Genomic DNA, 15,552 nt, shown 5'->3' on the forward strand with positions numbered 1-15,552 from the left:
ATTTTTATATAAAATAGTTAATATTTTTGAAATTTTTATAAAATTTCACTTCTTTTGAGACCCAACATGATATGGTTTTAAAAAACTTTTTTTTTCAAAATATTAGGGACTTGTCTGATGTTTAAGGGTCTTGAGCAACCCCTAAAAATTTTTTTTATTCAAAAATTTTTTAAATTTAGTATTAATTTATTACAAAGAACACATTTAGCGGCTGTGCTCAGACATTTTTAAAAAAAGTTGTTTTTTGGACATGTCTAACATACATACATACATACATACATACATACATACATACATACATACATACATACATACATACATACATACATACATACATACATACATACATACATACATACATACATACATACATACATACATACATACATACATACATACATACATACATACATACATACATACATACATACATACATACATACATACATACATACATACATACATACATACATACATACATACATACATACATACATACATACATACATACATACATACATACATACATACATACATACATACATACATACATACATACATACATACATACATACATACATACATACATACATACATACATACATACATACATACATACATACATACATACATACATACATACATACATACATACATACATACATACATACATACATACATACATACATACATACATACATACATACATACATACATACATACATACATACATACATACATACATACATACATACATACATACATACATACATACATACATACATACATACATACATACATACATACATATATATATATATATATGTATATGTATATACAGTGTCTCAAAAAATTATCCGACCAAACAAGTTTATCCCAAAAAAAAATGTTTACGCTCTAAATTATACTAAAAACAATGAATAGCGATACTTACTTTGTCTGTCATTTTAATTCTATTGGGAATAGTATGCTATTTAGCGTTCATATTTTTTGATTCATGCTTCAGTTGGTTTATTATTTGTCCTAAGAGAGACTTAGTATTGAACAGGCTTGTAAAAAAATTATCCGACCAAGCGATATTTAGGTAAGTTTAATTAATTTTATGTGAAATTTGTTGAAATATTTTAGCAAACTTTTATGCAATTAATGAAATTGCATAACAAAAAACTGTTTTTTTGTAGTAAAAAAAAAATTATGTATAAAAAGAAGGTTTCATGTTTTTTTAAGTAAAATGGTGGGAGGTAAACGTCACTGGACTGTTTCTCAGAGAAATTTAGCTGTTGATCTAGCCAATCAGGGTAAAACATATCGTCAGATGCAGCAAGAGACTGGAATTCCTCATAATACAGTATCCAACATAATGAAGAAGTATAATTTGATCGGAACAACAGCCACAAAAGAAGGGCAGGGTCGCAAAAAAAAGACTTCTAAAAGTTTTGATAGAAACTTAATTATACAAGTCAAGAAAAATCGCTTCATTTCTGCTCGAAAACTGGCTGAGCAAGCTGAAGAGAATTATGGAATCAAATTATCCCATCAGACAATCAGAAATCGTATCCGAGACCAGGGATTTCAAGGACGACTTGTGCGTAATAAACCATATTTGAGTAAGAAACACATGAAAAGAAGATTGGAGTTTGCTAAGAAGTTCAAAAACATGCAGTTAAGTTTCTGGAAAAAGATCCTGTGGAGCGACAAATCGAAATTCAACTTAAAGTCATCTTTTACATTAAATATTTTACATTAAAATAAATAAAATCTATTTAAAACATGTTCTTTCATTTTCATTAATCTTGAGTTTACCAAAAAAGTCTAAATTTAGGAAAATACAGCACTTTTTTTAGGAAAAATATTTTTAAAAATGTTTGGTCGGATAATTTTTTGAGACACTGTATATATATATATATATATATATATATATATATATATATATATATATATATATATATATATATATATATATATATATATATATATATATATATATATATTTGAAGTTTATTAAGAAGTCATATATACATTGTATATATAATTTTATATATACAATTACATGTTATCATGTCGTTGCATTAATGTAATATATGTTTTAATGGTTTGCGTAACTTAATTTTACTTTTAATTTATAATTTTAGAGCCAAACGTTAATGTGTATGAAAAGAACCTAAACTCACCTTGCCAAAAGTTTTTCCAAGAAGATATCAATTCTTCTTTTCGAGATATAGGTTATTGTCTCATTAAATTTATTTAATTAATTTAAAATAACATTGTGTTATTTAAAAAAAAAGATACAATTATAATTCATAATTACATAAAGGTAAACTTTTTAAATTAAACTAAATAAATAGAAAAATGAATTTAAATTTAAAAAATTTAAATAAATAAAAATTAAGAAAGATTAGTGCAGAAACATTTTTTAAATAGGGAAAGAAAAGTGCAAACATAAAACTAGTTATTTTTTATTATTATTTTTAAACTGTTAATTTTTTTTAAGAGAAAAAACTTTGAAAAAGCACTCTTTTTGCAGACAAAGTACACACAAATGTGAAGTCTAACAACCATAGAATCCCATATCCACTAGTCACATGATGTTGTTACTAAATTAGTTATTTGATGTAATTAACTTTGAGTCTTTAAAAAGCATAAAAACCACAAAAAGCTGCAATATTTTGGTCGTTTTTTTAAAAGGCGAGTTTCCTACTTTAAGAGCTATATCTTTGCACAGATAAAAGATATCTTCCTTCTATTTTTTTTGCCTGAAAGACATATGCCAAGGCTACATTCTATTAAATTTTGAAACTTCCATAGTCGATAATAAGGTTTGAATAAAAACGTAAAGCCTCTGTTGTCTCTTTTTTAAAGAGGCTTTTAGTGCCATACCCTATACTTTAGGTCCCTGTACACAAACCACAAGTGTTAAAGAGCTGATTTTTTGTCTGGTTATAGCCAACATATATATGTTTAAGAGTTTTTAATATTTTTTAAAACTCCATAACCCAAAAGTGAAAAAAAAACAAAATAGATTTACAACGGGGCTCCAAGTAAGATCAGTAGCGCAAAGTGCGGTAAAACATTTAATGTATTTTTCTCCTTTGGCTTTAGAGATTAGATTTTAATTTTTACATCTGGTGATATCTGAGACCTTGCAGATTAATGCCCCATCGGTCGTTTTTTTGGTCCTCAAAATTGTAGTTGGGACCATTTTTGGATAGATGTGTATTGTTGTATGTCGAGAAGACATATTTTATGTTTATTATTTAAAATCTATCTAAAACTGAAGTAATTAAAAATTTATTTCAGTTTCTTCTTAAATTTTTTAAAAATAATTTGTTGCGGGTAATGTGCACCTGAATTCAACATTTGCTATTTTGGGTTCTTTTGAAATTTTGCATATAAAATACTTCTACATAAACATATAATTCTTGATAAGAATTATGTTAAGGCAACAGATATACTATACAAAACTTTTCTACCCAAATCTGGCGACAATATAAAAAAAAAAAAAGGTAGTCCAAATTACCCGAAGTTACTCAAATCATGGACCTATAAGAGATGGACGTGCAACCTATTGTTTTACGTCAAAGAGCCCCCAAAAATCAGTGAGCCATGCGAGTGTCCGACAAACTCTAAATTTTCACCCGTCAACAAAAAAATCTATTAAAATGGCTCCCCACAGATTTAAAACAGAAACTCTGATCACGTGGTATTAGTTTAAACTTTTATAGCATTTGTTTAATAAGACTGTTCAGAATAAAGTAACTACTTCACGCGTTGACATATTACAAAACAAATTACACCAAGGTAAATGAAATTAGTTGTTGGCACGAACAGATTTTCATCACTTATCCAATATTAAACATTTGTAAATTTGGGAACTTTTTTCGTGTAAACAAAGTTCCGTTAATAATAAAATAGACTTGTAAGGATAATTTTTAAATAACTAAAAAGAGAATAGCAAAATGTAAAAAAGCTTAAATAAAATTTTTAGTCAATGTCTAGTTTTATTCAACTTCTTGGTCCTTCATTCACCAGGCTTAATTTTGTGTATTTTTTGAGTATTTTTCCCGATATGTCGCCATTTTTTGCCTCGACTACTTTATAAACTTTATAATATATATTCTACAATGCATTATTTTTTAGTAGATGTATTTTCTAAAGGGATTTTTTTAAATTCATTTGATAATGCAAAACCTTTTAAAAGTTATTCAAACTTATAATTATCTTGCATAATGCGGCCAGATATTTTATGCTTTCGTTTTTCATATTTCAAATATTATTTCATCTGTCATAAAAAGCACATAAAAACCCATTTGTTTTTGTCAAATAAAAATTAGTTTATATATAGCTAGTAAATCATACCATGTTAATAATAAATACTTAGTTATTCTTGCGGTTTGCCATAAATTGGCCTTGCTAAATTCTTTAAAACTGTGACAAACTATTTTTTTCTTTATTGTATTTAAATTCATTTTATGTATAAGTTGTTTATCCTTAACTGTATATATTTCTGTTGTTAAACATAAAAATGGAAAATTCTATAATATTCATTAAGTGGAAGTCTACAGCAATATAATAGATGGTGTAGTTCCCTGGACATGAAACTATTGTGCTCCCTCATTGGTCGTCCTTAGACGTCCGGTGGACGTCTAAGGGCGTTTAGTGCCTATTGGGCCAGGTAGCTACAAATTTAGTTGATATTTTGTATTATTTATTATATCTCAAGCTATACATGTACTAAAGTAGTTAAGTAAATGATCTCAATTTCTATATAATTATCAGCGTTATTTCTTAAAATATTAAGAATGTCTAGCTATATAAAATTAAGTTTAAAGCTTGGTTCTATTGCTGTTATCTTGAATACCTAAAAGGAAGTTGATGTGACTGGTTGGACGAGACCAAAAACTTTCGACGAATACAACAGACTTTAATATAATTTAATTTCTATTGTTTAAAACAAAAGATTTGTAAGAATGTGCAACGAGCAAGGTTCGTAAAAAAAACAATGGGTAGCACATCCATCTCTTATGAGTCCATGCTCAAATCCTCTGTCACATAGCGGCGTTCTCATTCACATCCGTGTTATATACAGGGAGTCAAAATACTACCGTAAAACTATTGCCTCCACGTGAACGTACGCTTTCCTTTACCTCGTGGTGATCGATAGGAGAGCAACAAATCATGGCCAAGTCAAAAGTAATAGCTGCCACTGAAAAAGTTGCCAAAGTTAAGAAATCTAAAATACCGGTCAAAGAAACCTCTAGTGAAGATAGTAGTAGTGATGAAGATGTTCAAGTTCAAAAGGGGAAAGTGGTTCAAAAAGGAAAGGAAGGTAAATAATTTATGAACAGCTTTTAACGTATGTTAATGTCACTGATTGGATAATATTGTCATGTACTATCTTTTAGGTCTAAGTAATAAAATGGCTGCTGATGTATATTTTTAACAACTATATATCACTTTTTAGTCATTTTATAGTTAGTTCTTAATTCTCTTTTAAATGATTGTATTAAATTATCAGGCTGTAGTAATTTTTCTCCTTCTTTATACAAATTTTGTAGTTTAAGAAATGTTAATCTAAAATGAATTTTTTTTTTAGTTAAGAAACCTCTTGTAAAAAAAGAGTCCAGCTCTGATGAGTCAAGTGATGTGAAGACTAAAACTGCACCTGTTAAAAATGGTGGTATGTTATTTTTTTAATGAATTGATTGCTTATATATGTAAAGTTATTTGATTAAAGTTTGTTTTGACAATATATCTATTAAAATTTTAAATGACATTTTTTATCAAATTTTTTTTTATATATATATATATACTTAAAAGAGCACTCATTTGAATCTTTACTTTATCAGTTAGTTATAACTTTTTAAGCTAATAAAAAAGCTAAAGACTCAAGTTCTGAAGAATCTAGTGAAGAAGAAAAAGCAGTCAAACCAAAATCAACAAAAAGTATTCCTGTCAAAGCACCAGCAAAGAAAGATTCAGGTTCTGAAGAATCTAGTGAAGAAGAAGCAGTCAAACCAAAAATAACAAAAAGTGCTTCCCTTAAAGCACCAGTTAAGAAAGATTCAAGTTCTGAAGAATCCAGCGAAGAAGCTGTCAAACCTGCAGTAAAAAAGGTTGCTCCTGTCAAAGCACCAGCTAAAGAGGAATCAAGTTCTGAAGAATCTAGTGAAGAAGAAGAAGCTGTCAAACCAAAAACAACAAAAGGTAATCCTGTTAAAGCACCAATTAAGAAAGATTCAAGTTCTGAAGAGTCCAGTGAAGAAGAAGCTGTTAAACCTACAGCAAAAAAGGTTGCTTCTGTCAAAGCACCAGCTAAAGAAGAATCAAGTTCTGAAGAGTCAAGCAATGAGGAGGAGACTAAACCTGTACCAATTAAAAAAGGTTTGTGATAGTTTATCAGTAATTTTTAGTTAAAATTCTACTTAGAGGGTTTAAGTTATAAAACAGTTTATAAACAAGTGAAAGTATAGTGGCTAAAGAATGTAGTGGGGTTAGGTGTTTCAGCTCTAAAAAGAATTAAACATTTGAATTGATGTAATGATAAAGTTTAATTACTTGTTACCAGTTTTATGCAATTAATTTCGGACTATCCTTGATATTGCAAATACTTTAATGCTTTTAAAAGTAAGAAATTTTATAAAAGGTTTTAAACAAATGTTTTTAATTAATCTTTTATCTTTAAAAAGTGTCTAATCTATATTTCAATCTATTTTAGTTAATATTACTATGAATGTTATTGTCATCTATAATTAATTATAAGAAATAACTTAAAACTACATTATTTACTATTCTAAAACTTAAAAAAATCTGTTAATGCAAAATGTTATACACCAGCCCTATTAGCTTAACCATAAGTCAGGCTTGGTCAGGAAAGGCGTGCAATTGCCCTCTAATCTTTACCACGCATACAATATTTAGTTGCAACAACTTGTCCACAGCAGATGATTTTGAAATGTTCTCAAAATATCTTAAGAGCCATGACCAAGCTGTCGCAAATAAATACTTTATGCGTGATCAAGATTAGAGTGCAATCGCACGCCTTTCCCGACCAAGCCTGATAAGTTATACAGATTAAAATTCACAGCAAACCCAAACTTTTTGGATTTATCAATATTGAAAGCTTATTAACTTTTTATAAATTGTAACTTGTGTTACAAGTTCTGAATAAGTTTTAAATTCCTGAAATGTATGTTAATCAATTTTAAATTTTCTTATATTAGAGTAAATCTACCAAAGTGTTAAATTATTGACTATTTTAATTATTTTAAAGAAATTACATGTACTTGTATCGTTTGACTAAGATAAAGTAGCATTCTTTAACAGATTTATATTGTAAACACTCAAATATTTATGTGCATAGCCATATAAAAATATCTACACTAGAAACTAAACTTTTTCACTTAACTATATTATTGTGTGAGTTATGTGTAAAATCAATTTTACTAAGGCAATAAATCTTTATAGAATATTGCTCTATTCACATTTGTGCTACATATTATGTCATGCATTTTCTTTGCTGCAGTTTTTACTAAGATAAACCATTAGGATAGTGTTAGTTAACAACTTTTAAGTTTTTGTTTTAAAGCCTTATATATATATATTTATTTATTCATTTATTTATTTATTTATTTATATAAAATGAATAAAAACCATAAAAAGGTGTTTTAGTTCATTTTATATATTATAAAAATATATATATTGCTCTATTATTCAATAGTATTGAGCACTCTCAAATGCACAAGAGTATATGTATTATTATACTATAATAACACATTATATATTTTGTGTGTGTGTGTGTGTGTGTATATATATATATATATTGTTATTTAAAAAGTATATGTAAAGTACATACTCTTGAAGTTATACTTAATGCTGTTATCATAATGTAATCTAAAATGAGTTTAGGTCATCAAAGTTATTAAAGATAATACAGAAAAATGAAGACCCTTTTTACTCAAATTTTAAATGAAAATTTTTCATAAAACATGGTTTCAATAGCTTTTTATTTCAAAAGATATATTGTTGATTTGTTATGTCTTGACACTCTCATTTAATCATAAAATGTTTGAGTTTTTTTTTTATTATTATTGGATTGTTTAAGTAAAAGTTATTGAAATTGTATTTTTATCTAGCTACTCTTAAAAAAAATCAAGCTAAAAAAGAATCCAGTTCTGAGGAATCTACTGATGAAGAAGCAAAACCTGCTCCTACTCAGAAAGGTGACTTTAGTTAAATCAAAGTTTATTTTAAAAAGATGACCAATTGCTTAAGAAATTTTTTTTTTTTTTTTTTTTTTTTTTTTTTTTTTTTTTTAATTTGATTTTTAAAAAAGAAACTATTGTTTGCAGTAAATGACCTCATGTCTTAAAACAGCTCTTAATTTAAGCTAAATTTTTTTGGAAATTTTATTTGAAGTTTGTTTATCACTTTCTGTAGATAAAAACAAAGTTAGTGAGTTTTTTTTTATAATAATAAATTAGTTCAGTGAAGCCTGAATTTTGTACAAGGATTTCTCATTAAGTTAATGAATTGTTTAATTACAGTTGTTCCTAAAAAAGCTGCAAAGAAAGAATCAGTTGAAGAAGATACAAAATCTGCTTCTGTTAAAAAAGGTTTTCTATTGAATTTTTTGTCTAATTTTTGTTTCTCTCAGTTTAAAACTTTGTTATACTGAAATTTATATTTCATTTTAGTAACTGCAGTAGCTTCGAAGAAGGTTGTTTCTAAGAAGGAATCCAGCTCTGAAGAATCCAGTGATGAGGAGGAAAAACAAAAACCTGCTCCAGTTAAAAAAGGTAACTCTAGAGTATATTTATAAAGTTTGTAATATTTATTTTTCATAATTTTCTCATACTATCGGGACTTTATGGTTTACCTAATAATAGAATACATATAAACTGTGATTTATTCAAGATTTATTTTAAAGACAAAGTTTGGAGTAAATTTTTTGTCCTTTGACAAGTTTTAAGCATAACTTAAAAACCTTGAAATGCAATAATTTCATGCAATAGAGAAATAGTTATAGTAGTGGCAATAAATAATCAATAAATAATGATATAATACTGTAAATTAATGTAAAAAATGCAAATAATTTTTAACTAATTTAAAAACTCAATTATAAAAATGTGTTGTGCAATATTCTCAAAATGTTTTTCTTTGAATGAGGTTGTTATGAAATTGAGATTTCTAATACCAGAGAATGCCACTAAAGCACTTTTTAAGTTTTTTAAACCTAAGGTTATTAGTGCTAACCAATTCTTTAACCCCCTCCCCCCCTTTTCTTTTTTCTTTTTTTTTTTTTTTTTTTTTTTTTTTTTTTTTTTTTTTTTTTCAGATAAGCTGAATGCTTATAATTTAAAAACAGTATTTATCTTTTAGCTGTTTCTAAAAAGGAAGCAGCTAAAGAATCCAGTTCTGAAGATTCAAGTTCTGAAGAAGATGAAAAGCCCCAGGCTGTTACCAAAAAAGGTTACTATTAATCCTGAGATATTGTTTTATCCATTGAAATAATGAATATTTAGTGGATTTAGAACTATAATTAAAGTTAGTTAATTTATCTTTAACTAGCTATCAAACAAAATGCAGAACCTGACGAATCTTCAACTGATGAAGAAGAATCAGTTCCAAAGAAAGGTTACCTTTAATCACTTTAACCTAAATACATGCATCTATTTTTTTATATACTGTTTAACTTTATTACTTGAAATATTATACTTGTGTTTTTAGTGGCAAAGAAGGATGATTCAAGCAGTTCAGAAGAAGAAATGGAGACTGAGACTACTCTCGTTTCTAAAAAGCGAAAAGCTGAAGATGATAATAATAACAAATCCAAAACTCCAGCTAAAAAAGGAAAAGAATCTGCTAGTGTTTTTATTGGTGGTTTATCATTCAGTACTGATGAATCTTCTTTGAAATCTTTTCTTACCGATAATGGTCTAAAACCTTCAAGTGTCCGCATCATATCTCGTGATGGTCAATCTAAGGGATTTGGCTATGCCGATTTTGATTCTAAAGAGGAAGCGGAAAAGTGTATTGAACTTACGGGATCAGAGTTGGATGGAAGGTCTATTCGTTGTGACAATGCTGATAGTAAACCTACTACTCCTGGAAGTGGTCGGGGTGGTTCTGCAAGGGGGGGGCGTAAGTCCGATCGTGGCAGAGGTGGTTTTGGATCTGGTGGCAGAGGTGGTGGTAATTTTGACAATGATACACCTACAAAGTTATTGATGGTTAAAAACTTATCTTATCAGACAGACAATGACAGCTTAGCGTCAGCTTTTTCTGATGCAACCGATGCGCGTGTCGTAAAAGATCGTGAAACAGGGAAGTCTAGAGGTTTTGCATTTGTCGAATATAATGATGTTGAAAGTGCTACTAAAGCCAAAAATGCAATGAATCAAAAAGATTTGGATGGTCGAAACATTAACATCGTTTTTGCTGCTCCCAAAGAAAGTTTTGGTGGGGGTCGTGGAAGCGATCGAGGACGTGGGAGAAGAGGAGGAGGACGTGGAGGCAGTAGAGGTCGCGGTTCCCCATCTGTAGGAAACAAAGGATCTATTCAAAAGTTTGAGGGTTCAAAATTAACTTTTAATGATGACTCTGAATAATTGGTCAGAATAAGTGAAAGTAGACAGACATAACTCACGAGTCCTAGATATGTGACCTGCATAAAAAATATATAAAGCTTTGGTATTACATGTGCAAAGGTCTCTGTTCGGTTGGATTGCGGCTATTCGTGCTTTTACTTAAGTCGTCAAGAATTGACATACTAGTAAATGGAATAAACGTTGAGGAATTTTATACGAATATAATGGATTTTCTTAAAATGCTTGTTGCGTTAAGTGTATTGTACTGGTCATTATTTTAAACAGCTTTAGGTTACAATTAGCATATTACCTAAGTAAAGAGATTTCTGTGAATTACAAAGGTATTAAATGATATAACAATTATTTTTTTTTAATCCTCCGTTTTTAATGTGTCTGTGTGTGCTGTAATCAGTCTCTAAGACAACGAATAAATGTAATTTTGGTTTTTCGAAGAACGGAGGCGTTTTTAAATCCTTTAAGCTGTATCTCAAGGGGGCTGTTTATATGAACCGGACTAGCCCGTTTAGCCGAGCTGGCTTGTTTAAACGAGATCTCGCGAGCTTTAAGATTTACATATAAAAATTAAACTTGTTTGCATTACAAACGGGCCAGCCCGGATAACTGAGATCTCACTTGTTTAGAGTGGGATCCCACCAACGCGAGACAGTTTATTTCATAATACGCATGCGTTTTTTTTTAGATAAACTAAAAATGTCTGACCAAAGTGAAATGCTCGAATTTAATTGTAAAGAAAATAATGAAACTAATAAAGCTTGTGAAAGTTTAAGCAATCACTCTGACGAAGTTGTAATACAAGAATTAAATTCTCAAGAAAATAAAAAAGCGAATTATGTCTTTGGAAGTTTAAGCAAACATTCTGACGAATATAAAATTAAAAAAGTATCTGGAAGTTTAAGCAAGCAATTTAAATGGAGTGCAAAAATGGTAGAAGATTTAATAGAGTCTATACAGGCATATAAATCCTCTATAATGTTTAAAAATTTAGACTAACGAGCACAGTATTCTTATATCAGAAAGGATATGGCAAATAAATATGTCGATGAAAAGTTGTTTGGTTCAGAATCAGACATTCCAAATTTACCTTTCAATTTTAAACAGCTATCTAGTCAAGACTAAGCCCTCCTTAGGACAGATTTTTGTCGAGAAAAAAAAGTTAATTTCTAGAGGAAAAAAAAGAATTCAGGAATAAACAAAAGAAATTAGACAAGCATTTTCTAAAGCTGTAGTGTCTGGGTCAAGAAGTGGCAGTGGGAAAATTGTTTTTGAACACTGATAATCTTGTCTCGATATGGGGTGGTTCAGCTAATTGTAAGCCATTACCATTTGGTATTTCAAGTGGTGAAAAAATAACTTTAAATAATAATGAAAATGTAATCAGTTATCACGAGAATATTTCGGACTGTAGCGATAATGAAAATGAATTAAAACAAAAAAAAAGAAAAACATCTGTCGTTCCAAAACTTATTGACAATAAAAGCAAAATGCTTGAAAAAAATCTTTCACCAGCACAGAGAGATAAACTTTTTTTAAATGAAATGAAAAGTGATGGAGAGCTTTGCAAAGATCTAACTAAAGCCATAAAAGAATCCAATTAATCTTTTTCTGATTGCATAAAAGACATTAGTAAATCAATTAGTGATCTAAGCAAGGGTTTGTGTTCCTCTATGGAATTACTTTCCAGAACACTGATCTCTCAGCAACAAACATGTGCTGTTCAAACTCTTACACCTCAGCATTTTATTTATCAAAACATTAGAGCTTTTCAACCTATTTGGATTTAGAAAAATGAAAGTCACGAAAAGTCAATTGACGATAGAAATACACAAGCTTAACTAATTGTTATATATGAACTTTATTAGACATGTAAGCATTTATGTTATTAAAAAGTCTTAAGACATGGATATATTTTTTAGTGACTAAAAATCTTTAAGAAACTCTTTTAAAAATATTTACAAATAAAGTTATAAAAAGCTTATAGTTAAAAATCACTGTTTTATTAAAATAATAATTTTTTTTTTTTAAACATGTTCAACTTGTCCACCAAAAATCATAATAAAACTAAAACAAAGATATAAAAAACTTTTTATTTTATTAAAAGATGAGTATTGTTTTTTGTTATATTTGATTTTATTCTGTGTAAAGAGTTTGCTTTTGAACAAAATTTTCATTAATGTACTCAGTTAATGCTTTTCGAACAACTTCACCTTCACCGTCAATACAAGAAAAAATTGGATCTGGTAAATTTCTAAAATTTCTTACATTTTCATTTATTACCTCAACTTATATTTTTACTAACTCTTTATCAATACAAATATTGTGTCGTTCACAAAAGTTATGTAAAATAAAACATGCATAAATTACTGTTAGAATTTTTTCAAGTTTTAAATCCATTTTTTTGATCAAAATTTTCCAACATATTTCCAACAAAATTTTCCTCAACATATTGTTAAAAATGACTTCTTCATTTTTCTTCCATGTACTATATTTTTTCATACAATGTGGAAGTAGTGGATATGCAGGATCTCCAATCAGGTAGTATGGAACTTTTATTTTGCTCTGAGTAATAGTTTGAAAGGTTCCTGGAAGTCTTGAACATCTCAAATTGGTATTAATAGAAGAATTTGAAAAGACTTTAGCGTCATGCATTCAACATCCAAAAAGCTGCCTTTGTAATCACAAACTGCTTGAACCTGTAATGAATAATATTGTTTGTAACAAAAAAATTCCTGAGAATGATTAGTTGGACAAACAATGGGAATGTGAGTTCCATCAATACAACCAAAGGCTTGAGTCATTCCAAATTTTGACTCAAACTCGGATATTTTTTCTCTCATTTGCTGTTTATTTTTTGGTAAATAAGCAAACCTTGGTCCTAAATACTTTACTATAGCATCACAAACTTCAAAAATGACTGCTAAAGTAGTACAAACTGCAATTCCAAAAGTGTTTGCTGTCATGTTCAATGTACCACTATCTTTTAAATAGTATAGCGTTATAGCAACTTTTTTATCTGGTGTGATTGCTCTTATATTTGGTGAGTAAGAATCTGGAGATGGAGATATATAAGGTTCAAGAAGGGAGACAAGTTCAAAAAAAGAATTTTTATCTAATCGAAAGTTTTTATTACAACATTCTTCTGGTGTAATGTTTAATATGAGACTTTGCCACCACAAATCGGTGCGTCCAAAATAGAACTAGCAGCTTCTTTTTTTCCTGTTTTTTTTTTTAGTTAACTTTAATCTTTTTAATATACGACGCCTAGAACTCAATAAATCAAGAATTATCAACTGATTAATATCCCTTTTCTTTTTTATAGCCATTGTAAATTGTAAAAGAAGAATTTGAATATTAATAGCTTGTATATTAATCATTTTTAAAGTTGTAAAGGTAAGAATTTGTTTATGTAATGGTAAGGAATCAATTTTTAAGCTTTTAATTTTTTTAACTGGGCACGTGATGTAAACAAACATTTCATCCCGGTTTAGCGGGCTAGAAAAAAATCCATATAAACTTAATAACAATATTCATCTCACCGAAGTGAGACAGCCCAACCAACAGAGACAGCCCGATCCATATAAACACCCCCAAGGTCAGTGCTACAAAAGCACTGACCTTGGGGCTGTTTATATGGATCGGGCTGGCTCTGCTAATAGTATCCTTAACAAAGTAAAAATCTCTTCTCAATCAGCCGGTTTTTTAAGGTACTCTACTTTTACTTATGACGCTCAAAATTAGTTGCGTTTTAGGAACAACACAAAGTTATTTCTATAATTGTTAAAACTTAAGATTTGTAATCAGTACTTTTTATAAGTTTCACGTTTTCCTTCGACGTGTCGACATTAAAAAGGGTATTGATTTTTGACTTTCTAATTCAATCATGTTATAGACAGTGAAGCTTTATAAATATTTCAAATTTAAGAAATGATTAAATCTCAGTATCTATTGTTAGAAGAGCTCTTGAAACCTATTTATTTTTTGAAAATGTCCAACCTTGAAGAAATCTTTTTTTAGGTGAAAACTAAGAGTAACGACTTTCGCAAAGTCTGTCCCAAATCGGTCTAAATTTCATTTTTTTGAAGCAGCTAAAGCCGTTAAATATCAATAAGATAGATAACTCGCAATGGTAAAGCAAAACAAAAATGAATTAACAGTTTAAAACGGCTATTGGCACTTTTGTGATGTTAGAAATCTAGTTAATATATAATTGGTTAAAGCTTCTTCAAATAGCAATCATTTTGCTTCAATAGTTCAAGACAATGCAAATTGTTTTTCGATAAAAACTGTTAAGCTAATTTTTAAAAGTTTTGAATTGAGACAAAATTGTCTCAAGAAATGTCTTCCTATTTTAAAGATAAAAGTTTACTTAAATAAGTTCTAATCGAATCGAAAGACTGATGAAGAAATTTTTTGTGACTTGCTTTTCGTTAAAAATCGAAAAACCAAACGAAATAAATGTGAAAGTAAAAGAAAAAATACTTATCCCCTTTTACATAAAAATATTTTTAATACATTAATATATGAAGATATGATATTTTTTATGTTTTGGTTCCCATAAGTATGCGTGCAGCATTACGATCATAACTATTTGATTATTTATTCCGAAAAATCTTCAAATCTTTGATGTGTTTATTAAGTGTCTTAATTTGTTTTATTTTAGTGATAGTTAAAAAAGTTTTTGTAAGTTTTTCATAAACATACTTAACCAGTAAGTGTGGACTTACACACACAAAGTGCTGAGATTTTGCCACAACTGCAATGAACTTGCCAAAGCAAGGGTTTTTTAAGCAAATTTATTATGCTTTGTGTATTCAAGTTTCTTATCTACTTCTCTTCTACATTTAGAAATACAATAAACAGCCCACACTTTTAGAATGGTTTGGGAACTTTTGTGATTAAAAGACCGTAATTACTTCAAACTTTTACAACAAAAAATATGAGAAAATCA

General features: G+C 28.7%; 2 protein-coding genes across 3 annotated transcripts; both read left to right on the forward strand.

The window, feature by feature from the left end:
• Nucleotides 1–1,231: 1,231 nt before the first annotated feature.
• On the forward strand, nucleotides 1,232–1,747 carry LOC149876981 (uncharacterized). Its single transcript, XM_090074833.1, has one exon. The coding sequence runs from the start codon at nucleotides 1,232–1,234 to the stop codon at nucleotides 1,745–1,747; it is 516 nt and encodes a 171-aa protein (XP_089930959.1).
• A 3,316-nt stretch (nucleotides 1,748–5,063) lies between these two features.
• On the forward strand, nucleotides 5,064–10,938 carry LOC145183586 (uncharacterized). 2 transcript variants are annotated; one of them, XM_090074472.1, is made up of 9 exons: nucleotides 5,064–5,326; nucleotides 5,594–5,677; nucleotides 5,866–6,381; nucleotides 8,133–8,219; nucleotides 8,544–8,612; nucleotides 8,694–8,795; nucleotides 9,379–9,468; nucleotides 9,568–9,633; nucleotides 9,727–10,938. In XM_090074472.1, exons 1-9 carry the CDS (start codon nucleotides 5,176–5,178, stop codon nucleotides 10,605–10,607), a joined length of 2,046 nt encoding a protein of 681 aa, XP_089930598.1. In that variant the 5' UTR covers nucleotides 5,064–5,175; the 3' UTR covers nucleotides 10,608–10,938. The 2 variants fall into 2 exon arrangements, with proteins under 2 accessions (XP_089930598.1, XP_089930599.1); XM_090074473.1 differs by lacking the exons at nucleotides 9,568–9,633; nucleotides 9,727–10,938 and having other exon boundaries at nucleotides 5,101–5,326; nucleotides 8,694–8,823; nucleotides 9,335–9,439.
• Nucleotides 10,939–15,552: the final 4,614 nt, after the last annotated feature.

Source organism: Hydra viridissima, unplaced genomic scaffold, assembly GCF_058129835.1.
Source record: "Hydra viridissima isolate aposymbiotic clone 2 unplaced genomic scaffold, HvirCarnegie_v1 scaffold_17, whole genome shotgun sequence".
Taxonomy (NCBI): Eukaryota; Metazoa; Cnidaria; class Hydrozoa; order Anthoathecata; family Hydridae; genus Hydra; species Hydra viridissima.

Excerpts from the sequence above, each read along its gene's own strand:
- LOC149876981 (XM_090074833.1), top strand. The coding sequence starts at position 1,232 with ATGGTGGGAGGTAAACGTCACTGGACTGTTTCTCAGAGAAATTTAGCT.
- LOC145183586 (XM_090074472.1), top strand. The coding sequence starts at position 5,176 with ATGGCCAAGTCAAAAGTAATAGCTGCCACTGAAAAAGTTGCCAAAGTT. Across the intron at positions 9,469-9,567 it reads CCAGGCTGTTACCAAAAAAG|CTATCAAACAAAATGCAGAA; the intron begins GTTACTATTAAT and ends ATCTTTAACTAG. Across the intron at positions 9,634-9,726 it reads AGAATCAGTTCCAAAGAAAG|TGGCAAAGAAGGATGATTCA; the intron begins GTTACCTTTAAT and ends TTGTGTTTTTAG.